The 17,454-nt window shown below is 43.5% G+C and overlaps 1 protein-coding gene across 2 annotated transcripts in view; it reads left to right on the top strand.

The window, feature by feature from the left end:
* The window catches only part of diaph1 (diaphanous related formin 1), a 77,274-nt gene that overhangs the window by 45,984 nt on the left and 13,836 nt on the right, over positions 1-17,454 (top strand). For both annotated transcript variants that reach the window (XM_029257284.1, XM_029257283.1), the window contains 8 exons: positions 12,218-12,316; positions 12,907-13,001; positions 13,621-13,722; positions 13,929-14,168; positions 14,312-14,441; positions 14,616-14,740; positions 15,832-15,996; positions 16,435-16,564. In XM_029257284.1, coding sequence (XP_029113117.1) covers positions 12,218-12,316; positions 12,907-13,001; positions 13,621-13,722; positions 13,929-14,168; positions 14,312-14,441; positions 14,616-14,740; positions 15,832-15,996; positions 16,435-16,564 — 1,086 coding nt within the window. The remainder of the gene's footprint in view (positions 1-12,217; positions 12,317-12,906; positions 13,002-13,620; positions 13,723-13,928; positions 14,169-14,311; positions 14,442-14,615; positions 14,741-15,831; positions 15,997-16,434; positions 16,565-17,454) is intronic.

The following is a 17,454-nucleotide window of genomic DNA, read 5'->3' as shown; positions in this document are numbered from 1 at the left end:
TCTTGTTTCTGCAGATGTTTGGCATTGACAATCATCTCAACTGACAGCAGAGTTCTACTGTCTGTCTGCACTCTCCTCTCTCCCTTTGTCTGTCCTTTCCTTTTCTGCACTGTGGGCCTTAACTAACTAGTATATTCTGATGGAATACAGCCTAAAACTTAAACACCTCTCCGGAGAGGACCAGGAGCTGCGGCATGTTCCAGAGGGCCTCGATAATATCTAATAATTCCAGTTTCATCAGAAGCAGAAGTAGGTCGCTTCACCAGCGGGAGCAATTAGTTTCTTTCCAGAGGAGTGAGGCTGAAGCAGCAGGGTTCACGTGGAATCAACTTTGTTACTTCAGATTTTCAAGTATTGCTCCTCATAGGTTTGCCGTTCTCAGTAATCCATAGCACTGGACTTTTAGGCAAAAGCCTTGTACAGCTAAGATAATACTTAGCTATAGGGAAATTCACACATAGCTGCTAAATAAAACACACACTGTTCATAACACAATGTAGTTACACCCTAAACAAATAGTTTAAATTTAGTTACTATTAAAGCGCAATGACTAAGGTGTTAAGACGTCCATGCTTCTCTGTGTTAAAGGGTTTGAAAACCCTCGAGTGGCATTATGGATGTGGATGGCTGCTAGTAAGGACTACCAAAAGAACAACTTTTTGCACCCTAGTTGAATAATTTTGGGTTAAAAGGACTCATGGTGGTCACTTCAGAGAGAGGATGTGAGCCATTATCCATGATGGGTTCAAGCTTCCTTCATATCCTGTCCTCTAGCTCTACCTCCACTGAGTTGGGGGTCACATCTATAAGTCTGCTTTCTTTCATTTATTTTTTTTTGTCTGTACCTCTCACCAGAGGAGATGTTTTCCACCAGCACAACACAGCATAAAAGCTCACACTGGTGATTATTCAGTTAGAACACATGAAGAATTTCCCTAGATGTTAGACAAGCTAAGCTTTCTAAGAAAGTCTACCCTGCTGTGTCTTATACAGTATATCCATGTTGTCAGGCCAGTCTAGTGAATAACCTCCACTTTTGCACTACCACACATTAATCCATAGCCCTCAGCTCCCAAATCTGGTGCTCTAAACACTACTACACACTAATACAGAGCTCCAGAGTCCAGTGCTTTAAATGCTACTCCAGAATAGCTCATTGCCTTCAGCTCCTCTGGAGTTTGTGTTCATTCTTTTTGATAGGCTGACGTCTTCCTGATTGTTCTCCCAAGTACAGGGACAGTTTTTCTTGGAATGGTATGGTGGGAGTCCCTTTAAGGTTGAAAAGTTTTTATGTTGTACGCCCACTCTTATCCCAGTTTTGCGCCAATCGTTACGCATTTCTGTGGTCCACTTGAGGACGTTGGCAGGGTGTGAGGGCCCTGTCAGCCATCCCCTGAAATGCTTGTCTCATTTGGATGCCACAGACCTCCTCTGGTGCCCATTCCAGCACTTCATCTGGCTGCGGGTGTATGTTGTCCTCTCTCGCTCTCTCTCCTCATCACTCTCCTTCTTGCTTGTGCCCAGCAGGTTGCCCTGGTTATTGCCTGGCTTCACTCTCTCACAGATTGTGTGTGTCACATGGGAAGGGGAGTTTGGGCCTGCCCAGGGCCTCCCTAATCTCCCCTGTGGTTGGCTGCACCCCCTCAGAGCAATGAGGCATCCATGCTTATTGTCCTTCATTTCTCTGCTTTGCTATGGTAGACTTCTTCCTTTTATCCCAAGCAGACCCTGAGCTGAGCCATTTTCAGCATTAAACTCTCTTCCTTTTGTCCTAATGACTAATCCACACTAATATAGCCCACAGAGGAATCTTAGTTTTGAGCGCACTTTTGTTCCCCATTTACTCTACCTGCTACACCAGTAACATCTCTCAAATGGACTTCAACTACTGCAGAACGTGGTCTTAGTGTTTGTGACTACTTTTCTTGTTTATTTTTAGGTTTTACGGTTTTGCTTGGCTTGCTAACATTTAAAGCTGCTTTTAAAGCATGTTAAAGTAAAGCCAACGTAGAGTGGAGATGAAATAATTTATATATTTTTTTTTTTAAGCGTGTTACTTTTTGACGTCCGCCTCAGTGATCACGTCAGCCTTCACTTCAGATTTGTTCCAGAGCTTAGTCTGCTAGGCTGTTCCTTGCACGTGCTCAGCGAGCACTAATGGGTATGAATAATAAAGGGCGTTTGAAGTACACATGTTTTCAAGATTCCAGTAATGTGGGCCAATTCATTTGAGTAAGGGCAGCATGTGATCAGGGAGCATTTTTGATGGCACGGGGTTCCTTTTGAACTTTTCCATGTTCTTACTGGTATTCTGTACATATCGGTATGTAGTAATGACGAGTAATCGGCAATGTTTGTGTTCATTCTTCATTAGAACAAAGTGCAGTAGTTTGAAGAAATGGGAGTCCAAGACCTGGATTCAAATACTGCGGCAGTTGTGATCAGTAAAAATTTGTGTTCAGTATAGGCTGAGTGTTGTTGTCCAGGAAGCAATTTGGAGCAGTGGATAGAAACAAGGAGTGGACGCGATGGAGGCTTGTTCAGGCCTGCAGCTGAACTAATGAGATGTTAGGCGCTTTTTCAAATTGCTCCCAAAGTAGTTGCTCTTAGATGCACTGGAGCGTAATACTGCCTGGTTGCTCCCGGTTTCGTTGCAGTTAATTGCCTTCTACAGGAAAAAATAATATAATTAGCGGGGCAAATAAAAAAGACTCACTGCTTTAATTTGCTAACAGTTCCATCGTGAAGATTTGGGATGAGCTATTCTTAGGTTTGTTGCCTGTGCTTCTTTTTACATCTTTCTTCAGTCTTTCTGCAAGATTCTCAAAGACTAAAGTACCAAAATGATTGGCTTCTTCTGACATAATAGCTGGAAAAGAACGTAGCTATAAATTGAAAGCCAAAAAAAAAAAAAAGCCCCAGGAGAGAAGTTCCGTTTAGTCCGATACCAAAGTGGATTTTTTTTCCCTTAGTCTTTTATAGTGGGATACAATGCTTTCGACCAAGAACTGCAGAATGTGGGTCTTGGTGTGTTTTTCTGCAGCCTGCTTAATTATAACGTTTGTAATGCCAGCAAAACTGAAACGAGTAGTTTGTTCTCTTAGTGAGTTGCCTGCAGGTGTACTGGGCATCTGAGTATCTGTTTTTTGTATACTTGGGTGCATACCAGGTGCACAGATTGTAGTGTGTTGGTCTAACCTCTACCACCAGTTCTTTCTGGCCAGATGTAAATGAATGTCTTTAAGGAAAAATTCTGGGTTGAAAATTAATTTTATGCTCTTCCATTTTCATTCCACTCTTCCACCCTCCGCTGACATTTGTAGGTGGGTGGTCACATTACTGCATCCCCACAGCTGCCGATTAGCATTTGACACTGCCCCCTCCCCGATTCTAACCAGGAGAGCACGGAGGACTGGCAGCTCCAAAGGTCGCAGGAAGAATGTGACCCAATTTCTCCTGCACACTTGGGCCAGGATCTCATTCCTAAGTATTGGGAGCTTTTCCTTCTTAATTATCCACCGCGGGGCCCTGTGTTGCCACTGGCTATGCCCTACTTCAGGCCCACTGCTGACATATATTCCTCCAGCCTGTAGGCTTGATGGGAGAGGGCTGCTTCTATGGTGGGCTCTGTGTTGCTTTGCTGTACACTGCACCCTCTACACACCCCTTGTGATCGCTGGTTGCTTAATGCTTCAACCACATGCTGTCTGGAGAAACCATGCTGGAGTCACCATACTGGGCATCATGGAGCAGGAAGTCAGTAAATGGCATTGGTGGCCAAGAAGAGAGAAGCGCAGATTGCCATTGTTCGCATTTAATAAACATGTTTTCATGCTAGTGTTGAACTCATGTTAACAACAGTATGAATGTATGGGAAGGCTTCTCTGTCATGTTTCCTTTTTGTTTTCCGTAACTTTCCAAGTATCCCGGTAGGTAGCCCTGGGATACAGGGGCAGTGGGAGGGAAGGTGGGATCAGTATCTGCTCTTTAGAGTTCGGTTTGATGGGGAAAGTAGTCGTTCTGGAGGAATCTTTCCTTTCAAGGTCATACCTGCCGCATGCTGAAGTAATAATGCTGTCAGTGATATCCAGCTCTACATGGCTCATTTAACGGTTGCTATAGCGCCTGAAGAACTGGCAAAATTTAAAACCCAAGCTAATTAAAACTCGAAAGAAGCTTAATGCTGGTTTCTAGACATCATATAGGCTTCCTGTCTCCAAAAAAAAAAAAAAAAAATTGCTGCTCTGGTTTTCAGTCTCAGCTGTCAAAAAGAGTTCTTTCCAGGCCTTTGACAGCCTAGTAGATGCATATGCAGTTTCTGTGTTCTGTGATCTTTTAGTACAAAATCATGTTTAACTTTTAAGTTTCATGCTTAAAATCTGTTTGCACCTGCTGGATAGGATAGGCCTCACAATCAGTAATCCTTTGTGGGGCAGGATTGATAAGTGATGTTGCCATGCGGGACAGGAAGGGTGGCCAGTCTCCTCATGAGGGGCAGGGCAGGAGACCGGAGTCACTCTGAGGAACAGAGTGGGTGGCCATTGTTGGGAAAGGCCAATATGCAGGCAGGCCACGTCTCCTCTGGCTGTTAATGGCTACTTGGTGAGGCTCTGCACGCAGCCAGGTGTTCTGTGCATGTCTCTGAAGTGCTCACCTCTGCCCACCTCATCACGCAGGGCTGCAGGGATGCTCATCCTGCCAGAGAGGGGGAGCCGCCTCGCAAATGTCATTCCACACAAGCAGTGACATTATACATCTCTTCTCTGGAATGACACCCACACTTATATCGCAGATGGGAGGAAATGGTTAGCAGTGGAAAAACAAACACACACAGGTGATGTGGGTGTGTGTGTGTTTGTTTTTCCACTGCTAACAATTTCCTCCCGTCTGTATTTTCTGGTATATCATCCTCATCCCGTGTCAGAAATGTAATCATGGCTAGAGTGATGCTTGAGGGGATCCTTTTTTTTTTTTTTTGGTGAAGAGATAGAAACCCATTTGTGTTACTCAATTACTGCCTCCCTGCCTGCCTCACTGGGCTGGACCCAAAGTCACCTTCACAAACCCACAGTGACAATAACATTTGGAGAGAGGTAGCTTGAAATAGTAATGTACTGTTTAAAGCCTCCCAGCCTTCCTCACTGTGTAACAGGGGGAGAGCTCATTGTGATTCTCTCTTGTTCTCGGTCCCCATTAGCTGGCAGCCCATTGACATCACATTGTTAATTATGAGACTGACACTTCGGGCCATCGTCCTTTAGCTGCAAAATTAACTGGACTGAGAGGGGAACCAGAGTGCAATACCTGCAGCTTCTGTTTCTCTCGCTGTTCTGTAGAGCAGGGAAGCAGTGACACAAGTCTGTGGGTTTACACAGATCCCAAGATGCTGATTCAGGTTGCTGTGTGTGGTATCACTAAGGACTTGTCCACCCCTTATGGTGTTGGGTGCAGTGATAATATTGGGTCCCTATTTGGAGCAGACAGGCTGGAAAATAAGATTTGATTTGAGTGACTTTACACTCCAGAGCACAGATTCAACCCTCTCTTTCCCTGGTGATGAATATGCTAGAAGTAGTGAGCTGAGCTCTGCGTTCAGCTGCCAGAGTTCTCAGGCCCTTGTCCGAGAGTGACCAGTCTCTAGGTCTTGCTTCAACTCCCTTCTGGGCCTTAGCAGGCATTCTTTGCTGTTCTCCCAGCTCCATTCCTGCTGCAAATGTCTTTTGCCTAAAAATGTATTGGAGTGGACACTGCTCATCATCATCCTCACCCCAAGCCCTCTGTAATTGATCCAGTCAGGTGTTGTGCTGGAGGGGATCGTTCCTAGTGTGGTGGTGATTTGGCCTCACGTTTGGTGTGGACTCGTTTTGAGCTGCGATTTCATAACACCCATCAGAAAGAGCAGTGTGTGTGCTTAGAGTGCAGTGTGGTGATCTGAAGCCATTGAACGTTCGCAAAAGGTGCTTAAACACACTGAGGTACAACTCCCGGAGAGCCCTCAGAAAAACACGTACATATGTAAATATGCACACATTTGCATGCAGTTATTGTACCCTTTACTCTCCTGCATACATACATTTCCCACTCTGCCTTCAAACTCACACTTGGCTGTTGCTGCCATTTCGAAGATGAAGCAGGAAGCTGTGGTGGGTAGTTTTCTGGAAGATTCAAAGCATTTTTATTGCACAGGTGATGTTGCCCCACACACGCTCTGCCCCCTCCCACTCTTGTCATGGCTGTGATCTTACCTGTCTATTGCACTCTAATGCTTGTTGGTTTGTGTGTCTGCTGTCCATCTATATGTGTGAAAGAGAGAAAAGACAAGTGGGGAAAGAAAATGTGTATAGATAGGTCAGTGCAGCCTGGAATGTCAGAAAGGGAGTGAATGGAAAAGGCAATTATATGTGCCGTTTTCAATTTTCGCAGCATGCACGACAAAGCGGTTTTTAAAAAAAAAAAAAAAGTGATGATCTGGGATTTATGGAGTGCTGGGCAGAGTTCTTCATGAAGTTTGGTTTGGAGAAGAAATCTACACCCTGTCTGTGCTGATGTTTGCATGCCAATGGCTTGGTGGGACAGTATCAAGACCTCTACACTCCCAAGGCCGCAAGTGGCTGGAGTGTGAGACCATATTCAATTCTTCTGGGTCATAAGGCAATTTGGTCACCTGTCACTGAAGTGTGCAGAAACTTCATTGGTCCAGAGCAGGGTTGTACCACTGCAAGGAGCATAGTAAAGTGTTTTGTGTCTCTCTGCTGGGCAGTTATGTTTTTAGCCTCCATGCGTTCGCAGTTAGAGCTGAAGGTGTGACTCGGTGCATAAGTTTTGTTGGATCTTCTGCACTCAATAGAAAGTCTCTGAGCCCTACTGCTACTAAGTAGTCTGCAAATGGTTGCGTGTGGTGTACAGACCAGTACTGTGCATCGGTGCTTCTGTATTTCAGCATCTCTGTGTAGGCATGGAAATCTTTTTTCCTCATCCCTTATTCCTTTCTTTCTTTTGTCCTTTCTTTCCTCTTTTACTCCCTCCCCATCCTATTTCTTGCTGCCTTTCTCCACTGTCTTTGTTCCCAGCTCTTGTGGGTTCTATAATTAGGCTGTTCTAATTGCTGATTTAAATCTTGGATGTAAATAAAAGAAGAAAGGCTACTTGCCTAAATAAAAACCATAATCTCATTTTTAATACACTGGTTTTGTATGAAGACCAGGAAACTTCATTAATACCATTAATCTGTCTTTGGTCATGGACAGCTCCATATTGCGTATGTTTCAGTGTAACATGTGCGCCATAATCTGTAATGGTGACACAATTTTATGTTGAATTTAAAAAAAAAAAAAAAAAAAGTTGCCATCTCTGAGATGTCTTGTGGCACCTACATATAGAGTAAAAACACTATTTCCTCTAACAGTAACTCGCTCGTACGAAGTTCCTCAATTGCCTCTCACAGAAATAGATGACACTTTCCAAAATTGAGTGAACTAGAGAATCTCTGATCACTTCATACAGAAAGACACACAACTTCCATCACTCACAATGCTACTTGCACAAACCCATCAACATTAATCATGAATGAGCTTTAGATATGTATTTAATGCACACAATGAAAATTGGTATCGTACAGAATTACTGAAGCACAGCTTCTTTAGCTTCTGTCTGTTGGGTGCACTCCTTGTTCGCTCCTCGTTCTGTGTCACTTTAGAGAAGTGTCTGGCAAATGCCTACATGACTACTACTTCTGCAAGTAGTCATTTCACTGTACTTGCTGTTCAATTGTGTATGTATGGGAGCATGATGAGCAGAGGGTTGCATGATGGTTAGGTTTGATGCCTTGTAATCTGAAGGTTTGTGGTTTGAATCCCACTCCCACTGTAGTGCCCATTTTAACAACCCTGAACTGATACAGTAAACTGCTCTAAATATATGGGTTTCTAATTGCGTAAAGTCGTCATTGTTAATTTGCTTACAGAGGCATCAAGTGAATAATAAAAATATTAATAAAACTCAGAAAACATGGAAAAGATGGTATTGCTGTCTACTCTGTGCCCAGTAGATGGCAGTGTTCATTCACTGATTCCATGTGTACAATGCATTTAGCATGAGTTTTATGTTACTATATTACACAATGGGTTTAGTTCAACCTTTTATTGCTATTTTTATAAGGAATTACTTTTTTTTAATTAATAATGAAATCTCCGGAGGAATAGACAGCTGGCAGGATTTTAAAACGTGGTCTTTTTCAACCTACTAACTTTACAGTTTCTTTCAACTCTCTTCTCACCTTCTTGCCTTTTCTCCTTCACCTCAAAAAAAAGCATTTCGCTTTTCCCAATATCCAGGACTCTAAAGCAATGTACTGGTGGTATGCAAAAATAAATTGTTCTTGTTGTTTGAAGTATTTAAACAAAGTGGTCTCAGTTAACTGAATTGTGTACGCAAGAGCAATTCCTGTTAAATTTTTTGAGCAAGGTTGCCAGTGGGTCTTAAACTGGCAAAGTTAATATTTTAATCAGTACCCTGTATGCTGCCCTTTACCTTAAGTGAGGTATGTGACTCCATGAAAAGAGACTTCCGTAACCCTAATGAAGTTGCCCCTTACATGAAGTTTGCTGCATCGCTTTGGGGGGAGTCGGGTTTGTAGTGTAATGACAATGTGGCCTTGCTGAGAATAGGACTCGCTATATTCATGGATGAATTAGGCAGCAGCGAGGCCCCTTATGTTCCCCACAGGAAGTGGTGTCAGTTTTCTGGACATTTTTAACATACCAAGGATTTTGAGTTAGTCTAAGCAGAGGGGCCCCTCTGGTCCAGAAACGGCCTCAAAAAAGTCAGATTTTCTGTGAGTGGTGGCAAATCTCTGCTAAACACACTAGTATTTTATGCATTCAGTGAAGTCTATGTACAGGGATCTCCTGTAATAAAAATTTAAAAAAAAAAAAAAAAAAAACTGCTTTTCAGCATCGTTTAAATGCTTGGTAAAATATGGCATAGTTTTTCTGTTACCTTTCCAGCTTGAGACAAATATTTTATTTTACTTGACATATATTAGGAAGAATTATTTTTGTTATAAACGTACATGGTACTTTAATAAAAACCTGTTTTTAAGAAAATCAAATTGATGTTGCAGTAGACCAGCCTGCAGTTGCAGCAAACGGACACCAGATGTGTGCAAGTGAGCACGCTTGAAACTCCGCCCCTAGGCCCTCCCCTCCAGCGTGGCCCTGCCTTTTCCTCCCCTCAGCCCCCACCCGGCTGTCCGCACCCAGCCATCTGGTGCTGCGTCACATTATCCTGGCGCTCATGCTCTTCCTGGCTTTCTTTGGACAAACAGGATGAAAGGGCCCTTTCAGACATCCAGCCTCCCCCCTCTGCACTCTCCCCCCCTTTTTTTTGTACTGTTGTCATGAGCAACCAGCTCCACAGTGGCTCAGCTGTAACATTTTTCTTCAAGACAAACACACAGCCCCTCTCCCTCCATCCCCCACTCGCACAGCCTCAGACAGAAAGCCACGGATGGGCTTTTAAAGTTTAAAGGGCTGTTTTATTTATCCGTTCCCCCCTCTTTTCTTCATATTAAGAAGCGACGCACCACAGGCGCTTAGAGCTTCGCTGTGCCGGTGTGAGCAGCTGTGCTTTGTCCTTTAAGAAAGGACGAATGGTTGACCAACAATGGAAACTTCTTGTCATAATGTTGTTTTGAACACATTACCAAAACCAGCCATCGCCTGAGAACTGTTTTTCTTTACCATACGCTCCAAACATGTTAAAAGGTAGTGTGAGAGAGTGTGTGTAATACTTTGTCTGATGTTGTGAAACAGTTCCAGTAAATGGAATTGAGTCATGGCTGCAGTTTCCCAGTGGCCAGTGGGGGGCACTCTTGGCTCACATTTGCATTTTTTGTGCATCAAAGAGCCTTTCATTTGTAAACTTTGAAAGAAGTCAGAAATAGCCCAAACCTTCTCCACGTGATACATGGAGGATAATGTAATGAAAAGCAGTAATGGAGCTTCTTTCAGCAAGCTTTTGTACATCATCTGCTGTCTGGGTGTGGCAGGAGGTTAAAGGCAGGGCACGGAGACGCTGAGCAGTGCTTCAAACGACAGTCGCTCCCAGCTCCTCAGCTACCAACCCCCCCGAATGGTGGTCAGGAAGGAGAACAGATGGTGCGTCAGGCAGGGATCACGTCAACACGCCAATGTGGCCTTGAGACGACAGCAGGAACACGGTACTGGTGTGGGGGTGGTGCAGGTTTTCCGAGGGGAGTTCGGACTGGTTTTTTTTTTTTTTTTTTTTTTTTTTTTTTTTTTTTTTTTTTAAGCCACTTGGTATCATAGGCGTAGCATGAGGTTTTCTTAAACTGCTTTGCCCTTGCAGGGTGGTGTATTCACAAAATCCTGTGGTTCATGTGTTTTTGCTGATGAAGCCTGTGTCTCAGATGAAAATCCGTTTTCTGTCCTGCTGTTAGGTGCTCCGGCCAATAGGGGAACGCCATTGAGCTGTGTATGCGAGGTTCTGTGCTGAGCGCGGCCATTTTGTGAGCTGGGAGACCCCATTTTGAGGAGTGGGCAAGATATGATTATGTATTAAGTCACTCCATCTCCATCCAATCAGAGCATGTGATGCTCCAACATCGCAGTGCATCGTGTACATAGCGCGCGCGCCCACATACGCAGAGACCCACTGACACAGATCTGCCAGATTGGTTTTAAAGAGCAGAATGTTCATCCAGGTCACACTGACGCTTTTGGCCAGCAAGTCTCTTGGATTAAAGCGGACTGATTGGAATGACTGGTGACCTGGTGCTTGAGTTTAAGGAGATTGTTGTTCCTTCCTGCTGTGCAGCAGACGTAATCTCTAGTCGTGTTCTTTGTTTTTGAGGTGTGAAAAAGTTTTTCAAATGTATTGCTGTATATTAATGTGAAACAGTACAGGATGGGCATATAACATTTTGGGAAAACCCTTTATTGATGTTTGGGGCACAATTGGGAATTGTTTCTGTAAGACGCAAACGCATTTGACATGCAGGGCGGTGGAGACAAGAAGCCCAATCACTAGCAGGTCACATGATTCCATGTGACATCAGGCCTCATGCAGAGAGCAGTCATGGTGACCTTGTGACTGTGTCCTTTGCTTGCCTTCCTGACACTGTCACATTAGTGGAAATGGCGTCCCTCGCTGCCCTGTGGTGTAAAGGGTCATAAACAGAACTCGTGTATGTAGATGTCTGTGCTGTTTGCATATGTTTCTGTGCCGTGTCACAGTAAATTAAGCCTTGAGTTACACCCCAGCCATGTGTCTGCTCTGTGTGTTTGTGGGGCCCTAACCTCTGACCACTGGAGTCACTGGTGTGTGTGTGTGTGTGTGTGTGTGTGTGTGTGTGTGTGTGTGTGTGTGTGAGAGAGAAAGAGAGAGAACAAGAACATGTAGTCAGAAGCACAATGTGTATAGGTGGGGCATTTAGTCACACAAGCTCTGATGACAGGTGTTTGTCCCCCACACACCGAGATGTGCACATATTTCACAGTTCTGGATCATGCTGGAACACCGTCCTTCATATACTTGCTAATTTACACTTAAGTTTGTAATTTGAGTGAAAATGTGTTTGTCATTTTAGGTTTTGTAGCAGTCACCTTTTGTGGGATACTCCTAGTGAGTGTTGTACTTCAGTACATGGTAAATTAGTATAACGAGGGCAAGTGATCTGGTCAAATTCTCCTTGCATTCCCCCATAAAATGCAGCTGTCAGCCTTGAGCTTGTGGGCCGGGGACCAAGAATGGCTGTTTCTTCAGCACGTTTCACATGTTCTTTCTTTGCTATTATGGTCGATAGGTTTGTTAATGGCTTACATTTTCCAGTGAATTTAAGATAAAATTCTATTGCTGAACGCCGTTCTAACTCTGTGAAGCTACCTAAAACTCCATGTGTCTGAGCAAGTGACTAACCAGGTGCTGCTGGTCACATAGAGGAGCCATTTCACCTGGAAAAAAAAAAGCGTCTCTTTCCTCCACTCGCTTTTCATAAACTCTATTGTGCTGCTTTTTCCTTAATTACTGTCTTTATGCTCTGTATTTACTTTCCATCGTCATTGAACTTAATGTGCACTTACTGTTTAGTTTGCACGTGACTAAATGTTTTTCTCTGTTTACTCTGTGTGATTAGGGTTCTCTCCCTGTTTACACCGTTCATTTTCTCACCTTGTTTAATATGTCTACCATTTTACAGCCAAAAAAGACCAGGATGGATCAGATGACAAGAAGGCAACACAGAAAAAGAAAGTGAAGGAGCTCAAGGTCCTTGATTCAAAGTCCTCACAGAATCTCTGTGAGTATTGAGACTTCATCCCTATTCATCAGAGCCATGCTGGCTGTCCCAACTTGCAGTTTCTTGTTTCTGTTCACACCACTAATGATAAATTTGCACTAAGACCAATATAGCTGTCACCTTCTATAGGCCCTCTTCTTATGTTGTTTCTACTGAATTCAATGGCAGAAGCATTTCTGGTGGATTGTATTGGATTGTTAGCGGTATTGATAATAAAACAAATTTTATAATTAGAAAAAAAATACTACATAACTTGTGTAAGAAAGGAAAACAGGTAGTATGCCTTTAAATTTGGGTCTGTGAACGTTTGGAAATTTCATCGCAAACAGTGCGCATTTATATATCACAATATTGGTAATTTAATTATTAACTGACAGGCTTTCTGCTCATTCTTCTTCATATGCCATGTAGCTAACATTTTAAGATTTTTATCAGCATTATTATGACTCAGCAGAGTGATTTTTAACATTGTTTTGGAAAAAAAAGTAGCACAACCTTGAAGGGCACACGACTGAAGACCAAGGCCAGAGCAGCGTATGTGTACACAAAGTTGCTCGTGTTAGGCTGAGACTGTGGTGGTGTCCTTGCAGCCATTTTCCTGGGTTCTTTCCGCTTGCCTTATGAGGAGATAAAGAATGTCATCCTGGAAGTGAATGAGAAGGTGCTCACAGAGAACATGGTCCAGGTAGGCAGTTGGCCTCATTCAGTCCAGTACATTTGTTCACCCCCCTGACCCAGTGACACATGCAGAAAGTGCTAATACTAGATTGGTAGTTCAAGTCAAGTGGGAGTCAAGAGTAGTTGAACTCTTGATCCCGGTCTTGGTGGGATGATGGACTCAGCCAGTTCCCACATTCACTAGTGCATTCCGGTTTTTCTGTAGCAGACCTGCCTTCCGTAGATTTCCCCCCCTTTGGGCGTGCTCGTATATATGGTAATACGGCCTTTCTGACATAATTTTTTTATGTCCATTCATTAAATATGATTACGTAGCATTCAGAGGGGCCTGTCCATTGCATTTTAGATGAGGTTGTTGTCCTGTATGCTCTGAAAAACTGGGAGTTCCCTCAAATCAGGCTTAGTCTATAATTGGGGAGATAAGCCTTTTTATGACCCTTTAAGCTCCTTGCTCTTTCAGAAGCAGCATCTTCTGTTACTATGAACAAAACCTTAGGTTCAAGCTTGGAAACACATTAGTGCTATCCACCTTGTTTTCTTGAGCCATGCTTGTGGTAAGCCAGAAGCCGCATGCTGTGTTTGGTTAGAGGACTCACAATCGTTTGGTCACTCTTTTTCCGGCATAGAACCTGCTGAAGCAGTTGCCTGAAGCAGAACAGCTGAACGTTCTGGCGGAGTTGAAGGATGAGTACGACGATCTGACAGAGTCTGAGCAGTTTGGGGTGGTGGTGGGTTTTACACGCCTACATGTTCACATCTACAAAGATACATGCGAGTAGTACTTTACATAGTCAACATTTTGTATTCAGACACATGAGCTTAACTTCTATACATTCACTCCACAGCACTGGTAAAATGTTTGGTTGCTGTACGAGACCTTCTTGCGGCGGTCCACCCTTTCATCCTTGATCTCTGATCCACATCCTTCTTCTAGATAAGCTCCGTGAAGCGGCTGAAGCCCCGACTCAGTGCTATCCTGTTCAAGCTGCAGTTTGAGGAGCAAATAAACAACATTAAGCCAGATGTGGTGTCAGTAACTGCTGCATGTGAGGAGATGAAGAACAGCGAGAACTTGGCCAAACTGCTGCAGATCATCCTTTTGGTGGGGAACTACATGAATGCAGGTTCCCGCAATGCCGGAGCCTTTGGCTTCAGCATCAGCTACCTATGCAAGGTGTGTACCAGAAACAGCCGCGTAAAAATATTTTGCTAATCCTGAGCTCCTGTTTGCTTTGCAAATATTGTTGTTACTGTTACTTGTAAGGCTCTTGATCTTTGTCTTTGAGCCCTGGTCTGTGCCCTGCTTTGTTTGTACAGTTGCGTGATACCAAGTCCACAGATCAGAAAATGACACTGCTACACTTCATAGCTGATGTGTGTCAGGAGCAACACCCTGAAGTTATGCACTTCATAGAGGAGCTTATCCATGTGGATAAAGCCAGTCGAGGTAAGCCTGCTGCCCAGGTCTCCCTAGTTACTGAACCCCTACACCTGTTCAGCTTTGTTATGCAGGAGAATTGTTAGTCTTCACAATAAAATATAACTGATTCTTTCAGTTATATTTTCCTCTGTGTAGTTGCTACACTTTGCTATGATATGACCAGTGCCTGTTGGTCCTTAGTGTCAGCCGAGACTTTACAGAAGAACATAGATCAGATGGGCAAGCAGATCAAGAGCCTGGAGAAAGACATTGAGACCTTCCCTCCTCCTCAGAGTGAAAATGACCTCTTTGTGGAAAAGATGACCATATCCTTTCACAGTCTGTACCTCATCTGTACCTACTCAGACCAGTATTGTTATAACCATATCTCAATGTTTAGTCTTACAGTATTCAACGAATGTCTAATTTGCACCATTTTACATCCATGTCAGCAAGTCAGCTGAACTGTCTGCTTACACAGATTCCTCTCTTGTTTCATCTAAAGGAGTGCAAAATGACCTGACTTCACCAAAACAGCAGGATATAATTCAACTGTTTGGGTGTTCTTTTTCTGGGGTAGTTGTGTTATCTTGATAGTCAAGGCATCCACAGTAAAATAAGGCTTCATTTCATTCTTACCCAGGATCTGCTGGACGCACATGGCTGGAGGCAGATTTTCATTTCCATAAGACTTCCCTTCTCTCTTCCTATTCTTTTTTTTTTTTTTTTTTCCACTCCCTCCCCTCTTTCTTGGTCACTTGAGGCAGAGTGCTGTTCATAGTAATTGTTATGTACTCCATTGGACACAATGCCCCACTGTCCCCTTGCAGTCGACACATGGACAAAGTCCAGCAGTGTTCAGGCCGAAATATCACACGCCTCCTCTATGCTCTTTGTGCTGTTCTGTTTTGTTTGATGTAGGTGGGTCACAGATCATGGTTAATGTGCCAGACTATGGTCTTTTCCAGTCTCTGAATAAATGGAGAATTTGGATCCCTCTATATATGTCTAATGCACCAAAGGCTAATCCTAGTAGTAGAGAGGGGAAGTGGCACGATAGTCCTGTGTGCAGGTTTCATCTTGGTTCTTAAAGTTCATCAAATTCTGTGGCAGTGGCACCCTGTCTCTTCTCTCAACTTGGATTTTGAAGGCAGATGTTTTTTGCTGTTATTACAAGTCTTGTTTAAACTTTAGTTTGAGTCCATGGGGTGATGTGGCTACTTTCCTTTCTACAGCACTGCCAGCTAAATAGCACTGTTTGCAATGCAGTTCCCTGGGATACAGGTACCTGCTTCACAAATAGGTCCTACAGACAAAGGCTACATTTTTGACTGTACACCAAAGGACAGTGGCAGGGTTTCACTGAGGGTACTGTGTTTTGTGCCCAATCAGCTACAGACTCCTTAACCCCCAGCACAGCTTTCTAACCAGCGCACGGGAGCAATATGAGAAGTTGGATCTTATGCATCAGAACATGGTCAAACAGTATGAGGATCTTGGCAAGTTCTTTGTGTTTGATCCCAAGAAGGTGTCCATTGAAGAGTTCTATAGCGACCTTAGCAACTTCCGCAACATGTTCCAGGTAAGTTGCTTTTGATAACTCTTAAGATATATAAACATACATGTACCTACTGTATGTTATTGTTGAACTGAAAAACAATTTGCAGGGTCCACTCTGTTGCACTGAGTTTTTGGCTCTTGTCACCATCTGCACAGGTGAACCAGTATTGAAAACTGTCATCCACTGAGCAGTGTACTATGGTGGCTTGAAAAGCCATTTGCAATATCTTGTACCCTTTAGTACTAAGAAGCTATCAACAGTTTTTGGGAAATAATGCTGAACTCCTCTGTCCTGAAGCAACTGCACAACAGAAAAATTTTGTAGTGTCTTCCTTGAGAGGCTGCTGAACAGGCAGCAAGCTCTAGAGTAGCTCCCTGATAGAAATGGGGCCGGAAGATGACTGTGGGAGAGCAGTGCTAGGACTCTGTTACATGACCTGTTTGAAATCCTGTTCCACAGCAAGCGGTTATGGAGAACCAGAAGAGAAGGGAGGCTGAGGAGAAGATACGACGTGCCAAGTTGGCCAAGGAGAAGGCTGAGAAGGAGAAAGAGGAGAAGAAGCGAAGTCAGCTCCTTGACATCAATGCAGGTGAGCAAGGGACAGCGGTGGCCTGTCTGCCTCACAGAGCAGAGCTACATGTTTGGGAGTGTAGGAATTTGAGACATTTAAGCATTCCTTCAAAAGCTGTAAAAGGGCTGATTCAGTTTTGTTAAAGCTTGTTTGTATCCAATCACTGCAGTCAAAAGAGCTTTCTTCTAGTGCAATAGTCTTTTTTTTTTTTTTTTGGAACAGCACAGGGTCACGACACACACACACCAAGAAAAAGCAAATATGTCCACATACGCACTGTGGGCTTAGGGTCAAAAGGTTAGTTTTTCACAGGTATGATCATACAGCACTTTAAAATTACTTCCAGAAAGGTGTCCACATACTCCAGAATTCATTGGGGTTGTCATCCAAATCAAATGCCAGTCAAATCTTTCTCAAGTGGGAGAAATTTAAACACTTGAGCCATCCACATGGCAACAGAGGGAACTTCAGATGTCCACCACAACATTAAAATACATGTCTTTACCAAATATGCAAGAGTGGATGATTTGCGTAACAGCATCATTAAGAAAAGCGTTTGGGTTGTGATTTAACAAGAGAGTAGTTGGGGAGAAATCAGTTTTTTTTGTTAGCGATTTCTTGAACCGTTGTGTGAGCCCCAGTCCAGAAAACTTGTAAGTACCTGGAGGGGAGTAGCGTTTGAATAAGGATATAGGATAGTGTTCACATAGGAAGCAGATTGCTGGTGCTGATTTGGTAGCTAGGAGACGAGTCCTCAAATCCAACACGTATGCAGAAATGAGCAAACATACATCCTGATTCAGGAATCAGTTTTGTGAGAGCTTCAGTATATGAATACAGAGCTATCATATGTGTCATCCAGGTCCTCCTTCCACTATTAGACCTGGAGGCTTTTACTGCAGGGTGTC

This window comes from Scleropages formosus, chromosome 13 (assembly GCF_900964775.1).
Source record: "Scleropages formosus chromosome 13, fSclFor1.1, whole genome shotgun sequence".
Taxonomy (NCBI): Eukaryota; Metazoa; Chordata; class Actinopteri; order Osteoglossiformes; family Osteoglossidae; genus Scleropages; species Scleropages formosus.
The sequence above is the reverse complement of the archived record's forward strand: the minus strand, read 5'-3'. Positions and strand labels throughout refer to the sequence as shown.